A 24,966-nucleotide genomic window follows, 5' to 3' on the forward strand; every position below is an offset into this window, starting at 1 on the left:
GGGCAGAAATTCCTCTTCCAGGGACTTGGCAGGGCTGGATCACCACTGGGCTTGATGATCCCAAAGGTTTTTTCCAACCTGAATGGTTCTGGGATTCTGGATGACTCTGGCTGGGCTTTGGGGTCGGCCACATTTGATTCATAGATCAATCCAGGCTTTAAGGAAACACCAGAAATATCAATGATTTGTCCCAGCAATCTTTCAGTCTGACCAACAAAACTCCAAAGATCCTTCACTCCCACATGCTGGAATGGGAGAGCTGGGTGGGGGCTCAGTTACTGCCTTCACCTCTGAACCCAAGAAAAACCCTCCTAGATTCCTTTGGGAGACCATTCTCAGAATCAGGACAACAAATTTCCTTTTTAAATGTGGATCCCATCCCCAGACCTGGCCAGGGGCCCGGGATTCCTGTCTGTGCTGGCCCTGCCCTTGAGAGGCTGTGGGAGGCTGTTGTGTCTCACCCTCCCAGGCAGCAGAGCAGACACTTGGGTGGTGCAGAGCTGGATCTTGAGGAATTTTCCCTGGATAACAGAATAATGCCTCCAGCTAAAGGTGAACCCAATGCAGGAATGCCTGAGGCTGCCTTAGGAAACACTGTCTGCCCTCAAAGTGTCACACTGGTTTAAGAGGGAACTCAGCAAGGCTGCTCAGGACTTGGATTATCCCACATTTTTCCAGTAGGACTTGAGGTGACTTAGAAGTGACAGGAAAGCTCTCAAGGAAAACTGAGCTCTGCCTAACCTAACCCAAACCTCAGTTTCCTGACCAGGTGGCAAAGAGGAAAGGTTTCACCTTCAGGGGTTCCTGCTCCAAGTAGGATCAGAAAATGTTTGGAATAAACTACAGGATGCAATGTTACAGGGATTGCCTTTCCTGCTGCTGGGTTTTAGAAGATGGCAGAGGCAGCTGGACTTGCTCTCCCCCAAAATCAGCAGAACAGCCTCATCCATACCTCAGCTTCCCCTTCACCTGGGCAGAAGTTTCAGGGTTGCTGCTGTTAATTCTTCCTTTACCCCAGCAAACAGAAACACTTTGGAGTCTGCTGTTGTTGGCTTTTTCTTGGCAGCCTGGATCCAGCACTCCCCAGTGTCATTTCCCTGGGGAAGAATTGAGAAAGCTGCAGGAGCACACCCAGACACCCAGGGATATCCATTTCCACCCTGGAATTCAGGCTACAGGAGCAGAGCTGGCACCGCCTCAGCCCCAGGGACTCTGGGGTCCCCCTCGTGAGCCTGGGCCTGACCTGGGCTCTCAGAGCCAGGGGAGAGTTCCAGGGCATTTTGCCTTTAAAAATGGAAATCTCAGCCCTGTGAGACCAGGGGAGGCCTCTGCAGAGCTGGGCAGCTGCAGGTCACACAAAAACCTGATGGTTTAAAAATAAAAACCCCCAGAAATGCTGACTTTTCACCCACTCTGTGCTCAGGCAGCCACATGAGATGCTCTGGTGCTGCCAGTGCACACTTGCAGGAGAGAATTTGTGTTCCCATGGCTACTTTAGGGGGAAAAAACCCAAGAATAGGGAAGGATCTGGGCAGGATCCACATCCTGCAAGTACCCCAGGCTCCCCCTGTCCACAGTGCACAGGTACCAACACAAGCCCCATCCATGAGGATTTACCCCAAAGGCAGAGATTCCACCCTCTGGCAAGGACAGGCTCTGAGGGAGGGCAGCTGTAACCAATTCACTGCAGGCACTCCAGGCTGCGGGAACACTCCATTTATTAGGTCAATATTTCATCTGAGCAATACAGTTACAGAATATCACAATGCTGGTTACAAACATAGGATGGCTCTGTGGGCACAGAGGATGGCAGGAGAGGTGGGGGGGGACCTTCATCCTGACACACAGGGAGGGGCTGCAGGGTCTGGCAATGAGCAAGATACTTTTATATAAATGAACGTGGCACTACAGGTGGAGATTCTGGTTTAGAGGTGGGTTTGTGTAATTAGTTCAATTTATACAGTTATACAGTTCAAGCAACATCTTTTTCTCTTTTTTTTTTAATGCTATTAAATTAAAATCCCCTGTAGTTCAATAAAGTATAAAAATAGTACTGAACCTGGTAATATTCAATAAAATGTAGAATTCATTCACATCATTAAGTAGTAAAGAAATTGTAAAGTTGTAGTTACCATGGCAACATTGCTTCCCAGAAAGGAATATACAGAAAAGAAAAGTTACACACATGGTACCTGCGACGAGTATTTAGCGATCCAACACTGAACTTGTGCACCACAAACCGAGTTTCTAAATAGCTCTATATATTTATATAGTATATATCTTTTTCATCTTAAAATTTACTTTTGAAAAGAAAAAAAAAAATGTGCACTTCAACAAACTCACTAAGGCCACTCATGCTATAGATACCGAGGATTGCAAGGAGTAGTGGAATACGAGACCCTAGAGCACACACTTCACACACCCAGGGACACCTGTGTCACTGCCCAAAACGTTCCTGAGATTTAGGGACAACAGCATTCCCAGTGCTGCCAATTCTCTGTAGCTATTGGAGTTTATTTCTAAAGGAAATTTTCCCCACTTCTCCCCAAAGCCCTCCCAGGGCCCAGTGGCTCAAGGGCCCCAGGCCAGGAGTGTCAAACACCCCCCACAATGCAGAGGCAGCTTTGAACTGACACTGGCCAGGAATTATCTGATAAGGGAACAAGGACTTGCAGATAAAATCAGGTTCTGCACAGGCAGCAGAAGGAAGGATCTGCTGAAAGGTTGGTATCAGCAGCCCTGCCCTGCCCGAGTCCAGCCCATCCACATCACCCGAGGGAGGCCTGGCCAACAGCTCCCCCCCTTTGAGGCACGGTCAGTTTTCCCTCCTGTGCTCTCCCTCACCCAGGACTGAAAAGGGAACCAACTTCAATGTGCATTTTGTACCACGAGAAGCAGCAATGGCACCTCGAGCAAACTCCCCCCTCACTGACCCGAACAACCTCACACAAAGTCAAACATTGAGGGTTTAACTTCATCAACAGTGAAAATAATTTACCTTAAGGTAACACCCGTGCTCACCACTCACCAGGGACTCTGGGGTGATTCCTTTACTCACCTTCAAGGAAAGGATGCATTTCACAGGATTCCCACTCCCAGCTCTGCCCTTTCACTGCCAGCAGCACACAGCCCCTGCGTGGGCACCTTTGTGTCTGGAAATGCCAACCACTCCTTCCTGGATGGATCTTCCACCTGCCAGGCCCCTGCCCCGGTACTGACCCAGCTGGGATGGAAAACCTGCCCTGGGCTATGGCAGGAGGGGAGAGAGGAGCCACGGGGTGCAGGAAAACCCCCAGGGAACAGAGGGCACTGCAGGCCCTGCCTGCAGCTCTGCCAGGGCACAGTGGGGCTCATGCTGCAAGATCCACCCCAAGGAATCCTTTACCTGCCTCTGGCACCATCCCAGCAGCTTCCCACTCCTCAACAGCACCAAACCAACAGAGCAGAGAGAGCAGCAGAACCAGCAGCAGCACAGCATCCCAGACAGGCTCCAGGTGCCAACACAGAACCAAACCCCCACGGGGTCACTCCTGTGCTGTCCCAGCCACAAATGCAGGTCCTGAGCAGGGGACCAGAGCTGTCCCCACCAGGCAGCTGCAGCATCATCCTGCCAACCCCTGTGCCCCAGCAGTGTCAGCAATCAGCCACAGCCACGCTGCTGCAGAAGGGACCTGCCCTGGAGCTGCAGGGCAGCTCAGCCCCAGGCAGGACTCCCTGCAGGCACAGGAGGAGCCCCTGGAGCCCTCAGGCATCACCACAACAGCCCCTGGGCAAGTGCTCTGCCAAAGGGGCTCCCAGGGAGCTTTAGGAGCTTCCTCCCCTTCCTGCCAGCACTGGGGAAGGACACAAAACAGCCACCAGAGCTGGGACCGGGGCCACCAACAAACCAAGTGCAGGCACAGCTCCTGCCCAGGCTGCCCACACCAGGAGCTGCCCTGCCCTGAAGGCAAAGCACAACCAGGGACACAAGCAGGGCTGGAAGAGGAGCAGTGCCTCAGGCAGGCCAGTGCCAGGTGTCAGTCTAACAATGCTCCCCACCCCAAACACACCTTGGGGCTCCTCAGCCAAAAGCTGGAGATCCCAGGACTGGGAACACAGAGTGGGTAAAGGAGCTCCAGCCCAGGTCAGTGTAAACCCCTGGACCCAGCTGGGAGCCCCAGCACTTCTGCAGTACAGAATCACTCAGGTTTTTTAGGACAGCTTTAAGCCACGTTCCTGCCCACATCCTGACAGTGTTACACACTTTGTTTAACTTTAAATACCTTTTAAAAGGATTTAAGAACTCATAAGAACTTTATAACTTGTCAGTGCCGTGGGCATTCAGGGTGAAGGTTTTGCCTTGTATAGCTGAATTTGTCTGTAGCTCCTACACAGTCATAAACAAAAACTGCTATAAATAAATCACATTTTAAATCCACACATAACTAAGTTGGATTTTCACTGAGCAGCTGTTGCAGACACACTGCAGTTAAGTCCTAATACCACAGGGGGTTTTATGCAAATACTTCTTTTCACCTCAGTGAAGATATTCTAAGTATGCAATCATTAATCTGCATTCACTAATTATGTCATTGCATTTTAAAGTTGATATTACCCAGCCTTTCCCCCCAAAAATAAAACACTTGAAGGCACCAGAATATGAACTATTGGCCTGTAAAATTTCACTTCTTAGAAGAGCCATTAAGCTCCAAGTCATGTCCAAAACCTCTATTTCTTTCTTCCCTGAAGATCATCCAGCAGCTTTCCCTGCCACAAAGCCCATAAACCAAGAGAAAACCAGACCCCAAGAACATCCAGCCCCAGGCCCTTGGGAAGAGCCGGCCGAGCCCTGGCCAAGGTACAAACCCTGAAAAGAGGGGAGAGGAACCCCCAAAGTGACAGAACCCACAGAACCCCAGATCCAGGGCACAGCTGAGGTAACAGCAGCGAGTCAGTTCTGGTTTGTGTCACACAGACTTGCAAATGTTACCCAACAGCAGGAAATAAAACAAAGCCCAAAGCAACACCCGAACCCACAGAAGCACACGGCCCCAACAGAAGAATTAAGACAAGTGAGAGAGGCATTCTCAGAGGGTCTGTCCAGCTGAGCTCTGCTTCGTAAATTAACGTAAGGAATCGGTTTCTGGTTGTACTCTTGTTTAATGTAGAAATGAAGCATCACAAAAAAAAAGACCTGTTGTGCTTTTTGGCATTTTTCACTGACCCTTGCGACCTGTACAGTAAGTTGTGTTCTCCAGAAACAGAAAATGGAACTGGACTGGAATACAAAACTCTTCACTGGTATGAACACGGTATGGCCTCTGTTAGCAAGAAAGAGCCCACGGGAGAGGGAAGGAGGAGTGGCTGCAGCAGAGTGGAGCGGGTGGAGCTGTGGCACTGCCAGGAATCTCTGCAGAAGCTCACTGGGTACAGACAAACCATCAATTCACTTCCTAGCTCTGGATCTATCACATGGATATCGTTTGCACTGATCAGACACCTAAATGAGAGAGTTCTACTGTCAAAGTGAATGCAGGGGCAGAAATATTAAATTAAAGCCACTGGTCCAAAAGCGGTTTCTAGCAGGCTGGTCCACCGTGGTGTCCTGGTCCTGCTCAGGGGAGCACTGGTGGTGGCACCGAGGACACTGTGCTTGCTGGTCTGTGGGATCTGTGCTGGTCCAGTTCAGGGCATCCACAACAGCACAGGTGGCACTCAATGAGCAGATGGTGCTCTCCAGAGTGGGTCTTTGCCACTTTTCTTGGTAAGGCAGCAGCCAAGGCCAGCACATCCTCCCTTTGCTGGCTATTTACCATAAACTTTGCTACAATGATACAGCAGCAAGACCTTTCTCCTACAGCTCCTCAGAGTACAGCTTTTGTTCTCTCTGTGAATCGGCAGAAAGCTCTCGATGAAACCTTCCATCCGTAATAAGAATGCAACTCTTTTGAACTCAAACAGTTTTATTTAATGTTTTCTTGCAGACTTTCTGCAAAGTAGCTTCTTTTGAAAGAAGAGAGAAAGAAGGGGGTTTTTTTTGGGAATACCAAGTTAAAAATGTGAGCCGAACTAAACATGCCATACACATGCTGAGAGGAATTTAACACACATTCATCCGTATGGGCACTCTTCAGTAGACTGGACCAGTGTTTCAACGCAAATTCCAGCCCCCAGAGAACTACATGGTTTAGGTTTCACAGTATGACTTTTCCCCCTGTAACCTGGGGGAAAAAACCTTAACTGGTTAATTGACCAAGTTCTTAGCTGCTCTGTCCCTCGAGGTTCTGAGACATCAGAAAAGACTGGACCACTTCTTCCGTGGACTGGGGGCTGGTGCTGACGTCCTCCAGCGCATCCGTGACCGAGAACTGCCGGTCCCGCAACCGGTTCCAGTTGGCCAAAATGTTGTGGTACTCAAACACCTTCTCATAATTGCCAATGGAATTGTACAGTTTAATGAGACCTCTGTAATCGTATTCAAGTCCACTGTATCCTTCACCAAAAAGCTTCTTTCCTAGAGAAACCCAAGAGAAAAACTGAGTTGAGAGGCAAGATCTCCACGGGCTGCAGCTGAGTTATCAGGTTATTTTCACCAATAAAATCTGCCTATACTCTCCACTCATGTTCTAGCCACAGAATGTTGTCTAGAGATTAACAACCAAGTTATTTTCTAAAAATTTGAACTTAAGTTTCCTGTAGTCACTTACCAATTGCTATGGATCTCAGATAAAGCTTTTCAGCATTTTCATACTGGTTCATGTCATAGTTGTAGAGGGAGGCGAGATGGCCCACGGAGAGGGCAACTTCATAATCCTCCTGCCCTAGGAGCTGCTCCTTGATCTGGATGGCCTTGATGTGCATTTCCTCTGCTTCCTGTCAGGGCCAGAGTCACACAGGTCAGTCAGACACCACTCACCACCCCACAGAAAGAGGGGAAAGTCAGTTTAAATCAACTTAACTATGTAGCAGCTCAAACAGCAGCATTTTGTAACAAGCAAAAAGTAACAAAGCCAAACATAAACCAAGTTCTCCAAATTCTTTAGTGAAGTGAACAGCAGATCACAGCACCAAGCTCCCTGTCACCTCTGAGGTTATCACCCATCTCCATGAGTTGTTTTTGCACAAAGCTTTTGGGGTGAATGATAAAGCACAAGTTTTCTAAGCACAGAACTAGCAACTGAACTTGGGAATTGTGGACACCGAAACCCATCATTTGCAGTAACAGATTTCAGCTGTCTTTCAGCCTGAAACCTTGGTCTTTTCAGATTTCAGCAGATTTCAGGTCAGGAGTAAAGCCTTACCTTGAACTTCCTCATGGACTGATACAGTCTGCCCAGGTTGCCGTAGTGTTTGGCTGTTTGCACGTTGAACTCCCCAAAGGCTTTTTTAGCCAACTGGAGCGAGGAGAGGTGCAGGTCATGAGCCTCCTGGAGCAGCCTCTGCTCTGTCTCCTTGTTGTGACAGTCTATGGCAATCTCCTCCAGGATAAGTGCTGGGGGCAGGAGACAGGAACTGTTACTGTGCCCACACCCAGCTCAGAGCCAGGGACCCACCTGGGGGGCACAGCCCACCGGGCTCTGTGTCTGTCACCAACTGCTGTCACACTGCTGTGTCAAGCTCCCAACACATTTTTATATTCTGCAATTTCATCCCCCCACTCCAACTCATCTGGCTGAATTCTGGGTTTTTCTTTTGTGTTTTACAAGTGTGCTGTAAACACCAAGGGCTACAAACACCTCCATTGAAATAGGCAACTCAAGCTGCATTGCCTGGGAGGAACCAGGATGAGCACAACCAAATGGTTCAAACAACAAAGGGAACTACCTTTAACTCTCTTTGAAGAGGCCAAGAGGAGATGGTCTTCTGGGAGAATGTGAGTGATAATGCCAATAGCACGTTCAGCATGGAATCTGGGAGAGGTGAAATAAAAAATTCAGGCTCTGTTTATGTATGCCAGCAGTTGACCAATGAAAAATTAGAAATATTAATGCAATGAACATTTTTCTTCATTTACAGCACTAACTGTGCTGCTGTGTGCTGTACTCACAGTGCATTGTCAAATTTCCCAGAGCTGTACTGGTGAACATATGAGGAATAAGCCAAGTCTTCATGAGCTGTAGCTACGTGGATGTTTTTACCTCCAAATACCGACTGCCGGATATCGAGTGCAGTCTGCAAGGGTTCCAAAACCACAACTTCATAAGTTAACACAGACAGAAACCCCCAAATTCATCCCTATGATGAATCTACTGACTCTGAAATTCTCTACATATTTGAGACACTAGTTATATGAAAGACAGGAGTCAGAGGAAGACAAAGAAAGCAAAACCCCATAGCTGGCAGTGTTCAGGGTTTTTAAAACATCACAACTGCAGAAATCAATTACTCTCTATCTTCATGAATTAACTACAACATCTGAGAGATGAAAACCACCAAGAGAAACAAGCCCTGCTGCCTACCTGATAGATGGCAACAGATTGGCAGATATTGTCTACGTTGAGCAAGTAAAATCCGTAGTCTAGTAGCGTGTCAGAGTATTTGGGGTGCTTGGCTCCAAAATGCTCCCTGCACAAACACACTGCCATCACAAACTGAGGCCAGCTGAGGACAATTTTAGAAGGGTTTTTCTGGAATGCCCTTACCTGGCAAGGTACACAGCGTGCTTTATGAGCTGCTCTGCCTTCTTGAACTCCCGTTTCACCACGCAGGCCTGGCAGGGGAGGGGAAGCACGTGAGCAGCTGAGCACTCACAGCTCAGCTCCCCAGACACTGCCACACTTACTCTTGGCTTCAATTCCAAAATATCATTGTGGTTACTAAAGGACTTTTTGGCTCTTTGGGAAAAGGAGCACAGCATTAATAAACTTCCCATTTTATCCTGCCTGGCTGAAGGGATTGTGCTGTACCTAGTCCAGACCAAAGAGGGACCAGAGCCCTTCCAGGGAAGTTCACAGGTTAACATTGTCACAATGGTCACCCGTGCAGCTCTGACTCCATTTCAGAGAGACACAAACAGAAACAAACTCCCCCACCCATTCTGAGACAAACACAAACAACAACCCTTAGGGCCCCTGAGGAGAATTCTGGAGGTAACAACCTCTCCTCAGCCATCCTTGGCACTGATTTAGTACCCAAAGCAAAGGGGAGATTTCAGATTCACCTTTGACGCTTGTCGTAGCACATCCACCACCACTTTCACAGGCAGCCCAACTGTGATCTCCTTCATGGCTTCTATGCACCACTTATAGGCCTGTGGGACAGAGAGGCAGCAGCACAATGGAAGCTGGAACTTCACAACATTGCAACATTAAAATATTACCTCTGAAAAGCTGATCATTTACATTCCAAAATGTAAAATATGCAGCTGGAGTGCTTATGTGTAATGAATTGTCCAGTTATGTCTCAAAAGACAGACTTAAAAAACACTTTTAAGGTTAATAGTGAATATGTAAGTATTTTATATTAATCTAAGGTTTATATTACTATGACTTTTACAGACAGAAGAGGGTATTATAAAATCTTTAAGAAATCCTCACAATTCCCATTGTGCAGGACAACACCCTGTCAGTGAACTTAGGGATTAAAGGAAAACCAGTTTATGGAGTAGTTACACTTCACACAGAGTTTAACAAACCAGGTTCTGCTATTCATTTTCAATTATTAAAACAAGCTTTTATAATATTTCATTTACAGGTGACCAACATGTATAGGCAAAGCAACACCTGCATGTTCACGTTGGTCCAAGCGCTGTGAAGAGCTCATAGCCTAACACAGAACAACCCACGGAAACAAGAGTGGATAAATGAATTATCACTCAGGCAGTGCCACCCAGGTGCCGAGGAGAGCAGAGCCAGGGCTAGTGAGGCCCAGCAGGAGGTGCCAGGAGCCCCAGGGCCTCACCTCATCGTAGTGGCTCTTGGCGAAGAGCAGCGCGCAGAGCTCGCCGTAGAGCGCCGCCTTGTTGGCCTGCTGCCCGTGCTTGGCCAGCTTGTCCATGTAGGACTGCGCCAGCTTGAAGGTCTCCTCTCCCAGGTGGTACTTGCAGTTCCCGTTGCGGACGTGCAGCAACCTTGGGGGATCAGAGAGAGCTGCTGAGGGAGCTGGAGAAGCTCTGCCTGCAGCAGCACCAGTGACACTCGCAGGGCTGCAGCTCTGCCAGCCCAGCACAGCTGCCCTGCCTGGGTCAGTCACACACAGCTGGGCACAGGGCAGGAGCTTCTCCTGCTGGAGATGCCCAAGGATTTTACCCATTGATACAGAATGCATTGAACCGCTCTGGTGTGGGGCCTTTGAGTGTTATTTTCCATGAAATTCATTCTTCCCAATAGTGATGAGATTCCGTTCCCAAAGCCCTGCCCTACACAGCCTGAGATCCCTTGCACCTCTTTCCCAAAGGGTGGAGCCCCAAGCAGCCACAGTAAGTACAACACAGCTCATTCTCCTGCATCCCTGCACTTCCCCCCAAACCCTGAGTAGCTCCAAGTGGGCATTTTTGTGCTTTGGGGCTTGGGGAAGGTTTTCATGTAAGATCAAGTCACATCCATTCCACATGAGAACCAGCTCCATCAGGAGAGACCATTTCATTGATCACAACAACTCAAACATCCCCTGCCCTTCCCTCTCCTATCCTGCTGCCTTCCCATCTGCAGGATGGACACCCAAACACAGCCAGTACCACCCAGCACTGCTGAAACCTCCTCCTGTTTCTCCAGAGCAGTAACAGTTCCAGCTTGTGGCACTTGTTACAAATAAAAGCAAAGAATTTGTGCATGAGTGCAGGCTGATGCTCACTGGTTTAACGAGGTGCATTTGGAATGGGTGTGTGTTGATATTCCAAGCCCCAAGGGCAGAGCTGGATTCCCAGCCAGGGCAGCTGCTCCTGCTCCATGGCAAACACCTGCCAGTGAGCAGACATGGAATTGTGGTGAATTAACCTCCACTGTCCCTGCTGGAAATGTGTCATTAGACAGTGAGTAACAGAGACTGAACACAGCAGGCAAGGCTTGGGAAATCAGGACAACACAGCACAGGCAGAACTGCACAGAGGGAAGGGAAGCACAAAGTGAAGCTGCATTGCAAAGAGGCTCAAACTCTGACTGTGCAGGAGCTGCATTTTAGTCCTGATATCAAACATTGGGATAAAACTTCCAATCAATTGTTAAAGGGGAAGGAGCAAACAAGGAAATTGTTGCTCAATTTCTTTTCTAAACCTGTTTCCACTTGCTCCAAATAGGGATTTAAGCTACTGCAGCCATTCCCCCAGTGATACAGCTCAGCTCATCCTAAGAGCTGCCTGTCCAACACTGCCCCTCCATTTCCCACCCAAATGCATCACCAAACTCCAACAGTAACAAGAAAAGAAATAAAATCTCCATTTTCCTAAGCAGGGCCTGAAGGCGGGCACAGGGCAGATGTGGATTTGCTGCACAAAGAGAACATCAAAAGAAAAGCCCTTCAAAACCCTGCAAAAGCTACACAGATTCCAGCTCTCCAGTGGGAACCAGCACCATGGCTCAACAACAAGACAGCAAAAAGCAACACCCACATTTTTCCTTAAATAAAGCCTCAGAACCAAACACGATGTACAAGTGCATTGTGTGCCTGGTCACAGGAACATTCCAGCAACAAGAGACAGGAATGATAAAGAAACGAGAGAAGAATTAAGTAAACAGTTTTCCTAAAGAGAAAAAAACCATTTTGCCAACACCATTCAGTTGGGAGCTGCTCTGCAACATCAAAACCACGGAGCCCAAATCCCATGTAATGGAATAAGCCAGTGGGGATAGCACTGCAATTTAGATAAGCTCCTGGGAAAGATCATATCAGCCAGTGTCTGGATGCTTCAGTGACAGTGTCTAGAAACAAAGAAATCTCCCCAAAACCCAAGCTAAACCTAAGCCAATCCTCTAGGATAAGCAGAGTTTATGTGATCCAGTTCTGAGTAACAAAAAATCCTTTATTAATCCAAAGGAATCTTAGGAGATAAAGCCAAGAGGAAGAGAAAAGGCCTCAGGACGTTTATGCTAATGGCTCTGAACCTCCTTTGATGTCTGCAATAACAGCTTTTGGGGAATAACCTCCCCCAACAAACTCAGAGCCAACACAGCAGCTTAGCAAGTCTAAAAGCACCAGAAGAAAACAATCCAGGAATCAGCCAAATGTGCAACAAAGAAGTGGGAGAGCCTCGTATTTGTGTTATGCACTTGGACCTCTTGGTGTAACACAGAATAATAAGAGAGGGCAAACCAAAGGAGCACCACACTCCCAGAAAAGCAGGGTACAAGCTCAGAGAAACCTCACACCCTCCCAGCTTCTCCACACAATTTACCACTGCCAGGACAAGGAAACACCAAGTTGTGCTTAAATAACACAAAACTTCACAGGTTTTTAATCTGTGTTCTATTAATACTGCAGTGTACTAATTCAACTCCCAGAGGTTTGACTTGCCAAAGAAAGTGTCACACTTGCAAAAGCTGGACTTCAATTCTGTTTCCTTAAAACTCCCCCCAGCTGCAGTGCAAGCTCAGTGTGAGAGCCTCCCTCAGTGGGATCAGGTGGTTACAGCACCATTTACTCTTCTCAAGCTGAAAGGCAGCAAAATGAGTCCAATGAGTGCTCTCTGCCACACAAAGGTGTTCAGATTTTACAGACTGAGCCCTTCCCAAAGCATTTGAGTTCCTTCAGGTTGGTACAACTGCAAACCAGCCCTGCTGAGGGTTTGGAGATGCCAGAACATTTCCCAGTGCCCCGAGGGGTGATGTCCCAGCAGAGCTCCCCAGGGAACAATGGAAGACTCCAACAACAGAGCCAACACCCCGGGTCAGGAGGGCTCATCCCAACACAGGCTGCTCTCTCCCTGCACAGAATGAAAACTCCTTTCCACACCACTGTCCAGCAGAGACAGTTCCCTTTTCCCCTCCCTTTCTTTCCCTTCTTTTCATTTCTATTTGCAGAAGGTGACAGTTATTTTTAAGCAACTTCTCCAGCTTGCCAAAGAGCCTGATGTAACAAGAAAACTTTTTTTAGATTAATTAGAAGGCAAAGGACCAAGCAGTAGCCGTGGCTCTGTGTCCATCACTCCCCAGTTCTAGGAAGCTGGATTTGTGTGCCCAGGCTCCTGGCATCATTTCTGGAATGCCAGCCAGCAGAACCAGGCACAGCAGCGTTGCCATGGCCCTGGGGCTGGCACAGGACAGCAGCAGCTCTTGGCAAAGCCTCTTCACCCTTCATGTTTGCCCAACCATAAACGAGATGCTGGGCTTTTTTTGGAGCAGCTTTCCAAACAAGTTTTGCTCTAGATTCAGATAAATATACAGCACATGCTTTGTTCTTTGATAGAGCAGCTAAAAAAATAAAAATCCTACTTGAACTCTGCTCAGCAGCCTCCAGGTGCCCATGGGCACATCTGGAATAGGCAAAAACAGCCTGGTCATGGTGAGAGCAACAAAAGCCAGCCCATCACACCTCAACACACAGGGGAAGAGAACAGAGGCTCTGTCAATGAAATGTGAACCCCTGCAGGCCCTGAGGAACAAGGCAGCTTCAAAATTCTAACAGCAAAAAAAAAACCACCTCAGCTGTGGCCAGAGGTGCCCACAGGAATTGGACACCCAGATCTTGGCCCAGGCCCAGAGCTCAGCACTCAGCATGGAGCAAGAGAACTTGCTGGATCTGGAATCAGGAAAGGGAAGCTTTGCCTTTATTTCTGCTCAATTGTATCTATGTTGTTTGCATTTGGATTCGGCAAATTCTCTTTGTAGTTAATAGAACTTCAGCAAAGTCCAACACAGAACATTCCTTCACGTGCAAAACTCCTTGGGAAACAAGAACTGCTGGAGCACTCTTATTATCCAGCAGTGTTACCCATGAGAGATTACACAGGATAGCAAAACATTGGGGTTTTTAATCCATTGTGCTGTGCTGCCAACTCAGAAGCTGAAAATCCAGGGATTAGTGTAAAACAAGCACCTCCTGATCTTCAGCTGTAGCCAGGAAAGTGTTCTGGGGCAGCAGGACACTAAAGGAGCATCTGGAGCTGGATGGCTCCAAGGTTTCCTGGGAACTCAAGGTGAGCTCACCTCACACAACACTCCACAGCACGGAACCAGTGAAGGATTTCATCGTGGAGGGTGCACAGCTGAAGGCAGGAAAGGAAAACCTTCTCAGCATCACTGTACCAGCCTGCATCTGACAGGAAACCCCCTGCAAAAATCAGCAACAAAGAGCAGCGTGAAGAGCAAAACACATTTTCAAGAGAACAAGGGTGTGCTCAGGTCTCACAAGATGATCACTTATTTCATGGACCTGCTCCAACAGACAGAAATCCTGTCAAGGTCAAACCCTCCTGACCTGGAAAGAATGAAATGTAAGAGGAGAATTCTCCTACAGCTGAAGGAAATAATACTTTGGTTTAGGATGGTTTTTTGGTATTACAGAGTTTTCCTACATTTCTGTCAAAAAACCCCACAACTTACCTGCACTAAAATCATGCAAATTCCTCAAACTAATTTTAAACCTAAACAGTTTGAACTAAAAAGTCTATACAGTCTTAGATATTAAAATCCAATATATTTATTTTAAGACACCAAGTAGCTTTCTAAAACTTCCATTCCGAAACACACAGCTCTTCAAAAGGCTTATCTTTAACAGGAAAAAATTAATGTTACATTAACTGAAACTTGCAAGAGAGAAAGCAAAGAGCCCGTGAGCAGCAGTTACCTAAAACAAAGCCAATCTGGATTGCTTTTTCTTTCACAGCAGCATCTGACTCTGCAATGTAGGAGCACCGTCTGCTGAAGGAATAGGCCAGGACAGAAGCAACCTTGACTCCATGGTCCATCAGAGCCTGGAAACAGTGATGGAGCAGATGTCTGCAACAAACAGAAGCAGAGATTGGTTGCACACAGGGTCTGAAAGCTCTCAGTTGGCTCTCATGCATTCCAAGGACAGAAATCAAGGCCAAGCCCCCCTCAAACCCAAAGCAGATGAGTGCAGGCCCCGCTGTGAGGCTGCAGCTGATGGACCCCAGGCTCTGGGTGATCCACAGCAAGTTGTGTACAGGGACACCCTCGGTGGGAGCCAGAGACCAGCACCAAAACTGCAGAGAGTTTGCAGCTCTGAGGCACCGGGGAGGAGGCTCCGAACCCGTCCCTCCCCCGGCACTCCCGACCAAGCAGCGGCAATGGCTCCATTAACATCACACAGCCAGGGGCGGGACCAGGGCCTGAAGCCTCAAAGCTCGTCCCGGTTACACGGAACCTGATCCAAAACAGTCAAGTTCTGTAACTGCACAAATTGGAATATTTAATGACAGGCAAACTCTTCAAACCGGGGCAATCCTATCAGCTTCCCTCAGATTTGCTAAACCAGCAGGAAATGGGTGCTGTGACTGCTGCTCCCAGGGACTCTGGGCACGACCTCTGGTGTTGAGCAACTGGGGGGGTTTGCATCGTTTGCTTTTTCTTGTTTGTGCCTTTTTTCAACATCTCTTCCTAGATGGGGAGATTGAGGGTTGAAATGGGAATTATTGAGCTATTGAGATACTCACCTTTTATCTAAAGCTCGTAGCACCTTTGCAAAAACTTCTAGTTCACAAAATTCACTACCCAGCTGGCACAAACGGCCCTGTTGGTAAAGCTGAAAAGAAAAACCAGGAAAATTTATCTTCATATGTAAGATTGAGTTCTTCTGGGAAACTCAGCTTACTAGTAGAGATAACTTATGATGAAATCTAGACTTGAAAGCATTGAAATTCAGCAGGCTAAAAAGTAAGGTCCTGTATCAGAAGATTTCACCTCATGAGCACAATTTCACAATTTCAGTGTTAAAACTGAGCTATGAGAGGTCCATAGATTGTTTCAAGTTTTTTTTTTTTTTAATCTATGGATGTATTTCCAGGTGTTTGTGCCCTGCAACACCAAAACACTGCCACATGTGAGCTAGAAATCCAAGACAAATCCAGCTGACAGTTTTGATACCAAATGCTTTCAGAACATGTTGAAAGGACACACAGGCTAGGATGCAGCAATGCAAATATGTCAGATAAAAATAAACCCAAACCCACAAGTTCTGCAAGGGGTCACTCACCAATGCCAGCACCACAGAGGCACCAGCCCCTCCCCATTGACACCTGAGCTGCCACAGGGGACTCCCCCAGCAGTAAAAGGGAAAACTGGAGCCTGTTCATGCATTTATTAAAAGCACTGCCTTGTCTAATGCCCACAGTGATTTGTGCCTGCAGATAAGTGAATTTCTCAGCTGAGTTGCTCACAACAAACCACAGCCTGTTGTCCATGCAGTGCATGGTTAAGTTCTGCCACACCAGGCTATAAATGCCATGGATTTACACAGGTACAAAGGGACTGTGCAAATAAATGTCAGAGACATCCATTGTGAACCATTCATCCCCATTATCTGAAAGGCCCTGGCCCACAGATGAGCACAGGAGGGTACATGACCCAAGGAAGCAGCACTGCACACCTGCCACAGGCACCAGCAGTGCTTTAATGAAAATATTCATATTCCTCCCAGCTTTAATAATGCCTTCAAATGCTTCCAGTGATAAGCATCTGGTGCCTGCTTCACCTTTTTCTCCACAAACACTGGGAGCTGATGAATTAATATTCCAAACACAGCACGTGAGAACATCTCCAGCCAGAAATTTAGTTCCAGTCAACTCTTATAAAAGCACACAACACTGGCTCTAGAGCACAGCAAATCTGTTATTTTAACAGCACAACCTACAAAAAAACTTCAAAAATACTTTGACCTAATAACGTCAATTGCCAGAAATGAATGTTTTCCTCTTGGTTATCTATTTTGCTGAGGGAACATAAAAAAAAGAGGAAGTCTTTTAAAAACCAGAGCAAGTTAGCATGCAAAGTTAGTGCTCAGATAAAGCAGCGTGTCCCTGTACTTCAAAGGGATCCAGCTCCTGCTGGATTCTCTCTGGCGCTGAGGGAACAGCCAGGCTGCTGTAGTTAAAAGCCACAGCCATGGTTAAATGTTCTCATTCCTTCAGCACAGCTGTCTCATAGCAAATGCTCTATAAAAGCTAAAATGTGCATTCTGCAGTAAAAACCCCCCAAAAGCAGCTGTTTAAATGTCTGGTATTCCATGCTCAAAGTGAAGGTGGGCATGCCATCAATAATTGATGGGATGGTTTCTGGAGGAAGCTTAGACACATCCCCAAAGCACTGCAGCAGGATTTAAGGCAGCCAAAACCAGCATCAGGTTTCACAGTACTGAGTACAGAATCACCACCCCCTCCTATCACCTTGCAGTACCCACCCAGAATCCCAGAGATTCCTGGTTTATCAAAAATTAACCACAGTAAGACCCTGAAAAATTTATACATCTATGAGGTTACATAAACACTTCTTGTAAGGAGAGAATCCCCGTTCCAGGGGATCCTGAGGAGTAAATGGCCTGGTGGGGTGGCAGGGAGGGGGAAGGTCCCACAGGACCCTCAGTTTTGGAGCATCAACCATTTCAGGCACACGTCAAGTTTGGCTCGGGCCCCAAAGCCCAAGCTGCAATTTTTCACTGCTCTAACTTGAAATACAACATCTTTGGGACTTTCCCTGTCCCTGTAACCCCTTCCCTCAACATACTGGCAAACATTTGGAGGAATCAACTCAGCTGGAAGCCTCTTGGAACTGTTGTGGCTGTTAGGGCAATATTTTCAAACGAAATTTGACATGGAAATAGTGAGTATACGTCAAACTGTGAAGTAATTCCAGGAGATCCAGTAACACTCATTGAGAAGCAGTTGGGAGGACTGAAGAAATGATTCTCTTGTTAAAGCTCCAGAGACAGAATTCCTGACCACAGCCTTGCTACATAACATGAAAACTAAACAAAAGTGATTCAAGAAAAACATGCCCTGACATGAGCCCAGAGCTTTGGGCTCCTAAAGAACTATCCTGTTCTGAACAGAGAAATGTCTTTCAGACACCAGCTTAACCTATCTGGAACCCACCAGGATTTATTCTTCTTGAACTATGGAAAAGTGACTCAAAGCCTGCAAGGTGACTCCCAACTCCATCAGCTCACACCTGAGCTCTGGCACTGAGGAGAGGCAGAAATTCAATATACAGGTGGATTATTACACTGCCCAGCCCAGCTGTTGTGCACAGCTGTGGGAAACTCCCCACAGCCCCTCTTAGGAGCCAAGGCTGAATGTTGGATTGCATGTCCAGTGGGTGTGTGACAAAAGCTGCACATTGTGGTGTCCCCAGCTGAACACATTAATGACATTAACTTGTAACTTTATTCTTACATCATCTTTCTAGTAAAGTTCTTGTCTTTCTCCCTCTGGGAAGACTAAGCTAAAAAAAACAAACAACCAAACTTTCTCTAAACATAATAAAAATATTTTTAAATAATTTTTTTAAAGCAGATGGGGGTTAATTCCAGCCAGCTGTACAAGGATCCTCCAGAAAAGGAACTGAAGAAGATGCAACTTGAAAAATATGCTCCTGATGCTCCAGTTTGGCAGAGGATTGATAAACATGGATGTTTCAGGAAGAATTACAGAGGAAATCCAAGAAGCTCCCCAGGATGTTTTGTAATGCCTAATAATGTCATGGAGTACCAGGCCAGACTGGGGAAGCACAGAGTGCTTGACAGACAGCAGAATTTGGGAAAAACATTGGGCTGAAACCACCATCTTCCTTCCCCACTCAGCAAGGAGGGAAAAGATTGTCCTGAGTCAACAGCTCACTGAACCAATCTGTGGACAAAGACTCATCACCAAAAATAATCAGTTCAAAATTTAGAGACATTCCATGCTTTTAAACCAATTTCAAAATCATCTACAAACCCCCTGGACAAGCTTCTCCTGGATATTGTTCAAGGCATAAAAAAAAAAATAAAATCCCAGCTCTCCTTGGAAAGCACAGTGCCAATTACCAGGCTGATCTGTACAAACCCCAATCAAATAAATAACCAAGAAAAAACCAATGCCACTGAACTGGTATGAATTCAGAGACATTTCTAGAGCTCAGTGCTTGCACACCCCAGCATTCCCACTGCCCTCCTCTCTGGGCCAGGGCAGCAGAGCTGGTGTTGCACAAGGAGACAAAGGCTGAGCCTCACACTCGTGTGATTCTCCTCAGGAACTGGGAAATCCCAGCCTGCCCAGAGCTCAATCAGCCCAGAGGAAATGAAGTGGAAATGGGAATTATTGTTCAGCAGGAGCCCAACACCTCTGTTCATGATGTGACCTCATTATCTCAGTTCTGAGGAGTTCTGGTGGCTCAGACTCACCAAGGTTACTGAAAAGGTAGGGGGATACCAGGATGAGGAAATGTGCCCCATAGCTGGAGGTTAACAAAAAGCAGCCTGAGTAGTACAAGTCAGAATGCAAGAAGTTTCAAACCAGTAAAGACATAAGGAAGCACAGTTCAGTTCACATCTAAATTTAGACTGCAGAAATAAGGCATGTGTTAATAATAATAACTGGCAAAAACTCATGAGGTAATGATTCTCCTTCAGTGAGAGGCTTTAATTGAAGAGGTGCTGGAGGGATCTGACTGAAGGCCAGCAGTGCAGCCCTGCTGCACCCCCTGCTCCTGCCAGGTGACAGAGGGGCTGCAGAAACCATCACAGCTTCCCACACACACACCCTGAACTCCTACCCCAAGCACAGCAGCACCAGGGCAGTTCAGGCCCTGTGAGCTCACCCTGGGGGCAGAGCAGAAGCCTCAGAGGGCTCTGGGATGCTCTGCCTCCCTCACTCTGTGCTGTGACCTTGCCTGTACCTCCCCAGACAGAGAAGCTCAGAACTGAAGCAGCAGCACAGCCACTCTTCGTTTCAGGGGGGTTCATCCTTCTCCCTCTCATCAGAGCCCTGGAGACCAAAGTTTGCTATGTTCTAATGGACAGGAATGGTGCTTGCCATGATTCCCCATCAGGGAACTCAACCTCTGCTGCAATGCAGGGAACCAACGTTCTGCTGCTTGTTGGTAACAGTCAGCAAATTCCTGCTTGTTCATTGTCTTTGGTTCAAAGAACACCTAAACGTGACAGAAACCAAATTAATGCCATCTCCAACTGCTCCTGTGGTTAATGAGCTCACCAGAAAATGTTCCAAGAACAAATTATTTTCAAGAAAAATCAATTGGAAGGAAAGAGAAACACACAATCCAGAAAAGCCATTCCAAAAGGAAAATGAGCATGGGATGAAACTCCTTGCTAACCAGTCCAAGCCCAAGATGAGGCTGGCACTGGGTAACTCCAACAAAGACCTGGGACAGAGAACACTAAAGCAGCAAAGCCCCTTGAGAACCAAAGCCACGAGATCATGATGCAAAATAAAGAGCATAAAGCAGAGGCACAAGGGGAAAAATGAAATCTGTACCAGACACTGACCAGAGAGTTCAAAACCTGACTTCTGCCAACAACCTTGATTCTTTATGGGAACACCCTCTCAAAACATTATCCTCACCCCAACAAACCACAGAATATAATAAGTCAACTTTTTCAGAGATTTCAATGTGGGGTTTTTTTGGTTGATTGGGTTCTTTTGTTTTGGGTTTGTTTGGGTTTTTTTGGACTTGCAGTTTACTCCAGCTGTCACTACTTTTTAATACACAACTTTGGCATTTTGTTCAAATGCTGAGTCTGAGTTATGTGAGATCCAGCATATTTCTTTCCTTGGCTTCTAAAACCTACACACCCTCTCTCTCATCCTCCTCCCCCCAAAAAAATTAAGCAAGAGAATCTAACTAGTTCAACTAGGAAAAAACCCAACCAGGATAGACACAAACCTGGCAAACAACCAAAGGAAACAATGTATGATATGTGTGCACATTTTTATTTCCCCCCCCAGAGGCAGGTGTTACTTGTAACAATGCTGGTTATTAAGCACCTCAAAATACAGCTGTCATTAATACAACTTTTAAATATTTTGTAGCTCAAATGTAGGCTTGGAAATTTCCAGGATATCCTCACAAGCATCCTGTTCTGCCTCTTAATTTTCTAATGGTTGCAAGGAAAAGTCAAACAGTGCTTGAAAAAGAGATCTGCAGGGATACCCTGCTGAAGCAGAGCAGGTTTGTTGTTCTACCACAATCATGATTATTTGATAGTGCCTTGTTTTGAGCTCCAGTCACTGTTTGAGAATGCTCCAGAAAGATAAACATGCTCAGTATGAGGAGCCTGCCTGTTCTGTCACCTTGCAGCAGAAGCCACCCTTACCAAAGGCACAAGAACGTCCTGCAGCTACCCCAGCCCCATTCCCCACTTGGGTCTGGAAGGCCTGGCCCAGGAGTCAGCAGTTCCAGAAGCTGGAGAGGTGAAACAAAGTGGATTTGCTAAGGAGGGGCAAATAAAGGCAGGGAGCTCTGACAACAGAGCCAAAGCCTGGACTTTGGGGTGCCCTGGGGAACAGCACCAAGACACTGCTGGTGTTTTCCCCTTTTCAATATCAGCACACTGAGTGTCCATGCTGGGGGACCTCACCTGCAGCTTCTGCATCAACCTGGACATGCTGGTAACCCTGGGCAAGCCTGGCAAACGTTAAGCATTAATAGCAATAAACATGATGGAAACATTTTGTATAGCCACAGACAATTTACATCCACAGCTCAAAACAAAATCTGACTGGTACCACCTTTTATTTTTTTGCAAAAATCAGTGGCAGTTTCTCAAGTACCACAAATCATGACTAATACCCAGATAAAAAACTATTACTTACAAGTTATGTGAAATATTGGAAACGTTTTTTATTCCTTTTACTCATCACAGAATGCAAGTAACACAGGATACTAACAGCCAATTGACACCCTCCAACACAGCAGCAACAAACACCATGCAGTCAAAGAAATATTCACAAATTTTCTAGTCTGTCTCACTCCAGAGACTGTTAATAGCTTTGGGAATTCTGCTTTAAAGAACTCAGTGACCAGGACATATGGGACATGGCTCACCATGATGAACTGGGATTCAACATCCACCTGATATTCCAAATAACTACCCAGAGCCAAAGCAGCAGCACACACACTGGGAGAGGGACGCTGTCCCCAGCCTGACCTCCTTCAGCCACCCCAAATGACACTTCTGATGCTGTTGTGTCCAAATACAGAGCCAAGAGCCAGTCACCAATAGCTCTGTGGGTGCACAGAGACTCACAGGAGGGTTTGGGAGGGAAGGGACACTGGAGCAGGTGCAGCCTGCCCAGGGCAGGGATCCCATTCTCCAGAGCAGGGCACTGCAGGCCCCAGCCCAGCTCCTTGTCCTCCACAGCAAAGGTGACACTGAGGACAGGGAAGCCCAGCCCACTCTCACTGCAGGCATGGCCCAGTTTGGTTTATTCTGTGTGAGGACACCCCATGGATGAGGGTTGCTAAGAGGAATATCAGTGCTCCTAACACAGGACAAGAACTCCTGTTGTGAAGCACAGAAATTACAGGAAAAGCAAGGGGGAAAAGCTTCAAATTGCCAGAGAACAGGTTTAGATTAGAAAAAGGTGTCTGAGGTGGGCAGGCCCTGGCACAGGTGCCCAGAGCAGCTGGGGCTGCCCCTGGATCCCTGGCAGTGCCCAAGGCCAGGCTGGACAGGGCTGGGAGCACCTGGGACAGTGGGAGGTGTCCCTGCCATGGCAGGAGTGGAATGAGATGGGCAGAAAGGTCCCCTCCAACCCAAACCAGCCTGGGATTCCAGGCATTTGCTGCCATGAACATTTGTCCCTCTAACACAAACACTATTCTGGGGACAGGCACTTATCACCTCTATCACCATCTGCTCAGCAAGATGACAGAGCCAGGTACCCCAGCAGAAGAAACAGGCTAGAGTCTCCTCAGAAATCAGGTGTGCTGCTGGATCCTCTTCAGCATGGAACAACTCCACGTGAACCTGATTCAAAACAACCACTGAAGAGTGCTAATAAAAGCATAAAAAGTCAGTGATCTATTAAGCTCACCTACAGTAAGTTTTTAAACAGCTGGGAATTACACATCCTTGCACACTTCTACAACCAGAAGGAGGTTTTGTTTCATGCTTCTAAAAACCACAGAGCACCATCCTCTCACCTGGATGAACATGAGAACAGGCAATGCCAAAGAAGTTCATTTGTCATTAACAGCTGAAAGTCACCCCCCAGATATTCTTCCACATTGTGATTTTCATATCTCCAGCCTTTAGCTGATGTGTCAATCACATCATTACCTGTGAGCATGCTCATATGTCAGAAAAATGGGTTTCCATCCTTCTTAGCACCTAAGGCAGACATGAAATAACCAGGACACAGAAAATGTCCATGTCTGTTTCAATGCTTGAGAGCAATTTCCCTGTCACCAGTAAATGCTACTGTTCTCCATGTATGTGATGGGTGATTACCTCTGGTTCATAAAGAATAAACTAAAGATTTACTTCATTTAAGAATTCCTACATTTTTAGAAATTTGCTGGCAGAGGAAAGGAGGGTTATTCCTCATCTTAGGTTTTTATAGATATTGTTTCTCCCCTGATGAATGCTCATTTCCAGCTGTTCCTGCACATGAATGAAATGCCTGTTTAGTGGACAATAAGAAATTAATGGACCATCTCAGTGCACCTTTTACATCAAATCCGTATATTCCAGGGGCAGCTGAACGAGGAACAGCCCTTTCACCAAGGAATAATTTAATGCTAATAAAACTACAGCATTAAACAACTGTCAGTTCTTTCCATCTGGTTCCTACCAGCTCATTTATACTCGACCACAGCAAACTGCTCCCTCAACCACTGACATCATCACGTCCAATTCATTATTACAAAAAAAAAAGGAGAAAAGGAAAAAACATATTCCAGCACAGCCAGCTCGGCTTCATCCTGCCCGCACCGCTCCCCAATGGCGAGAGGCACCTTCCCCACACGACCCCCCAGGCCAGGCCCCGTCTCCGCGTCCCCCTCGGGGGCTCCCAGCCCCTCACCGCGGCCTCGGGGCGGCTCCCGGGGGCAGCCACAAGGCCCCAGCACGGCCGGAGCCCGGAGCCGCCGCTCCTCCAGCCGCAGCTCGGGCGGCCCCACAGCCCCTGAGCCCCCGGCCCGTCCTTCGGGCCGTGCCCGGCACCGGCGAGACCCCTCAGCCCCGCGCCCCCGGCCAGGCCAGGCCCGGGCCGCCCCCCGGGCCGCTTCTCCTTCCACGTCCCACAGGCCCAGCCGGGCCTGGCCCCGCTCGGCCGCCGCCGTACCTTATAGTACACGTCGAACTGGATGTTCTCGGGCAGCGAGCGGATGTCGCGGCGCCGCGCCCGCCCGTAGCTGTCCACGACGGCCGAGATGGCCGTGTTGTAGAGCGTCTCGGGCACCCACTCCAGCTCCACCGCCGCCATCTTGGCTGTGCGGAGCCGCCTTCCCCCCCTCCCTCCCTCCCTCCGCCCCGCCGCCTCCCGCCCGCTCCACCTCACGGGGCTCCCGCCGCCTGCCCGCTCCGCCTCGCGCCCCGCGGCCCTGCCCGCTCCGCCTCGCGGGGCTCCCGCAGCCCTGCCCGCCTCACAGCTCTGCCCGCTCCGCCTCACGGGGCTCCCGCAGCCCTGCCCGCCTCGCAGCTCTGCCCGCTCCGCCTCGCGGGGCTCCCGCAGCCCTGCCCGCTCCGCCTCACGGGGCTCCCGCAGCCCTGCCCGCCTCACAGCTCTGCCCGCTCCGCCTCACGGGGCTCCCGCAGCCCTGCCCGCCTCGCAGCTCTGCCCGCTCCGCCTCGCGGGGCTCCCGCAGCCCTGCCCGCTCCGCCTCACGGGGCTCCCGCAGCTCCACAGCCCTGCCCGCTCTACCTCACGCCCTGCGGCTCTGGTCCCCCTGGCCACTCGCTCTCCATCTCGCCCCGGGGCTCTCAGCTCCCTGCCTGCTCCCCCTCACACCCCGCAGCCCTACCCAGATAGCAGCGGCGGTACCAGGGCATGGTGAGGGAGGCATGAGGGAACAGACTTGGGGGGAAGCAGGGTAGCGCTGTGGGGTGGGGTTTTATGGAGGGTCTGGAGCAGCTCCCTGATGAGGAGAAGCTGCG

At 48.2% G+C, this 24,966-nt stretch overlaps 1 protein-coding gene across 1 annotated transcript; it reads right to left on the reverse strand.

The window, feature by feature from the left end:
- Positions 1–1,701: 1,701 nt before the first annotated feature.
- Positions 1,702–24,316, reverse strand: APPBP2 (amyloid beta precursor protein binding protein 2). The gene is made up of 13 exons (XM_071448213.1): positions 24,155–24,316; positions 15,527–15,615; positions 14,698–14,849; positions 14,058–14,181; positions 9,880–10,048; positions 9,140–9,229; positions 8,622–8,689; positions 8,439–8,544; positions 8,027–8,151; positions 7,804–7,889; positions 7,281–7,471; positions 6,687–6,852; positions 1,702–6,493 (listed from the first exon to the last, which is right to left on the reverse strand). The coding sequence occupies exons 1-13, from the start codon at positions 24,293–24,295 to the stop codon at positions 6,240–6,242; spliced, it is 1,761 nt and encodes a 586-aa protein (XP_071304314.1). The 5' UTR covers positions 24,296–24,316; the 3' UTR covers positions 1,702–6,239.
- Positions 24,317–24,966: the final 650 nt, after the last annotated feature.

This window comes from Agelaius tricolor, unplaced genomic scaffold, assembly GCF_023055355.1.
Source record: "Agelaius tricolor isolate 1412-34295 unplaced genomic scaffold, bAgeTri1.0.p SCAF_25, whole genome shotgun sequence".
NCBI classification, from domain to species: Eukaryota; Metazoa; Chordata; class Aves; order Passeriformes; family Icteridae; genus Agelaius; species Agelaius tricolor.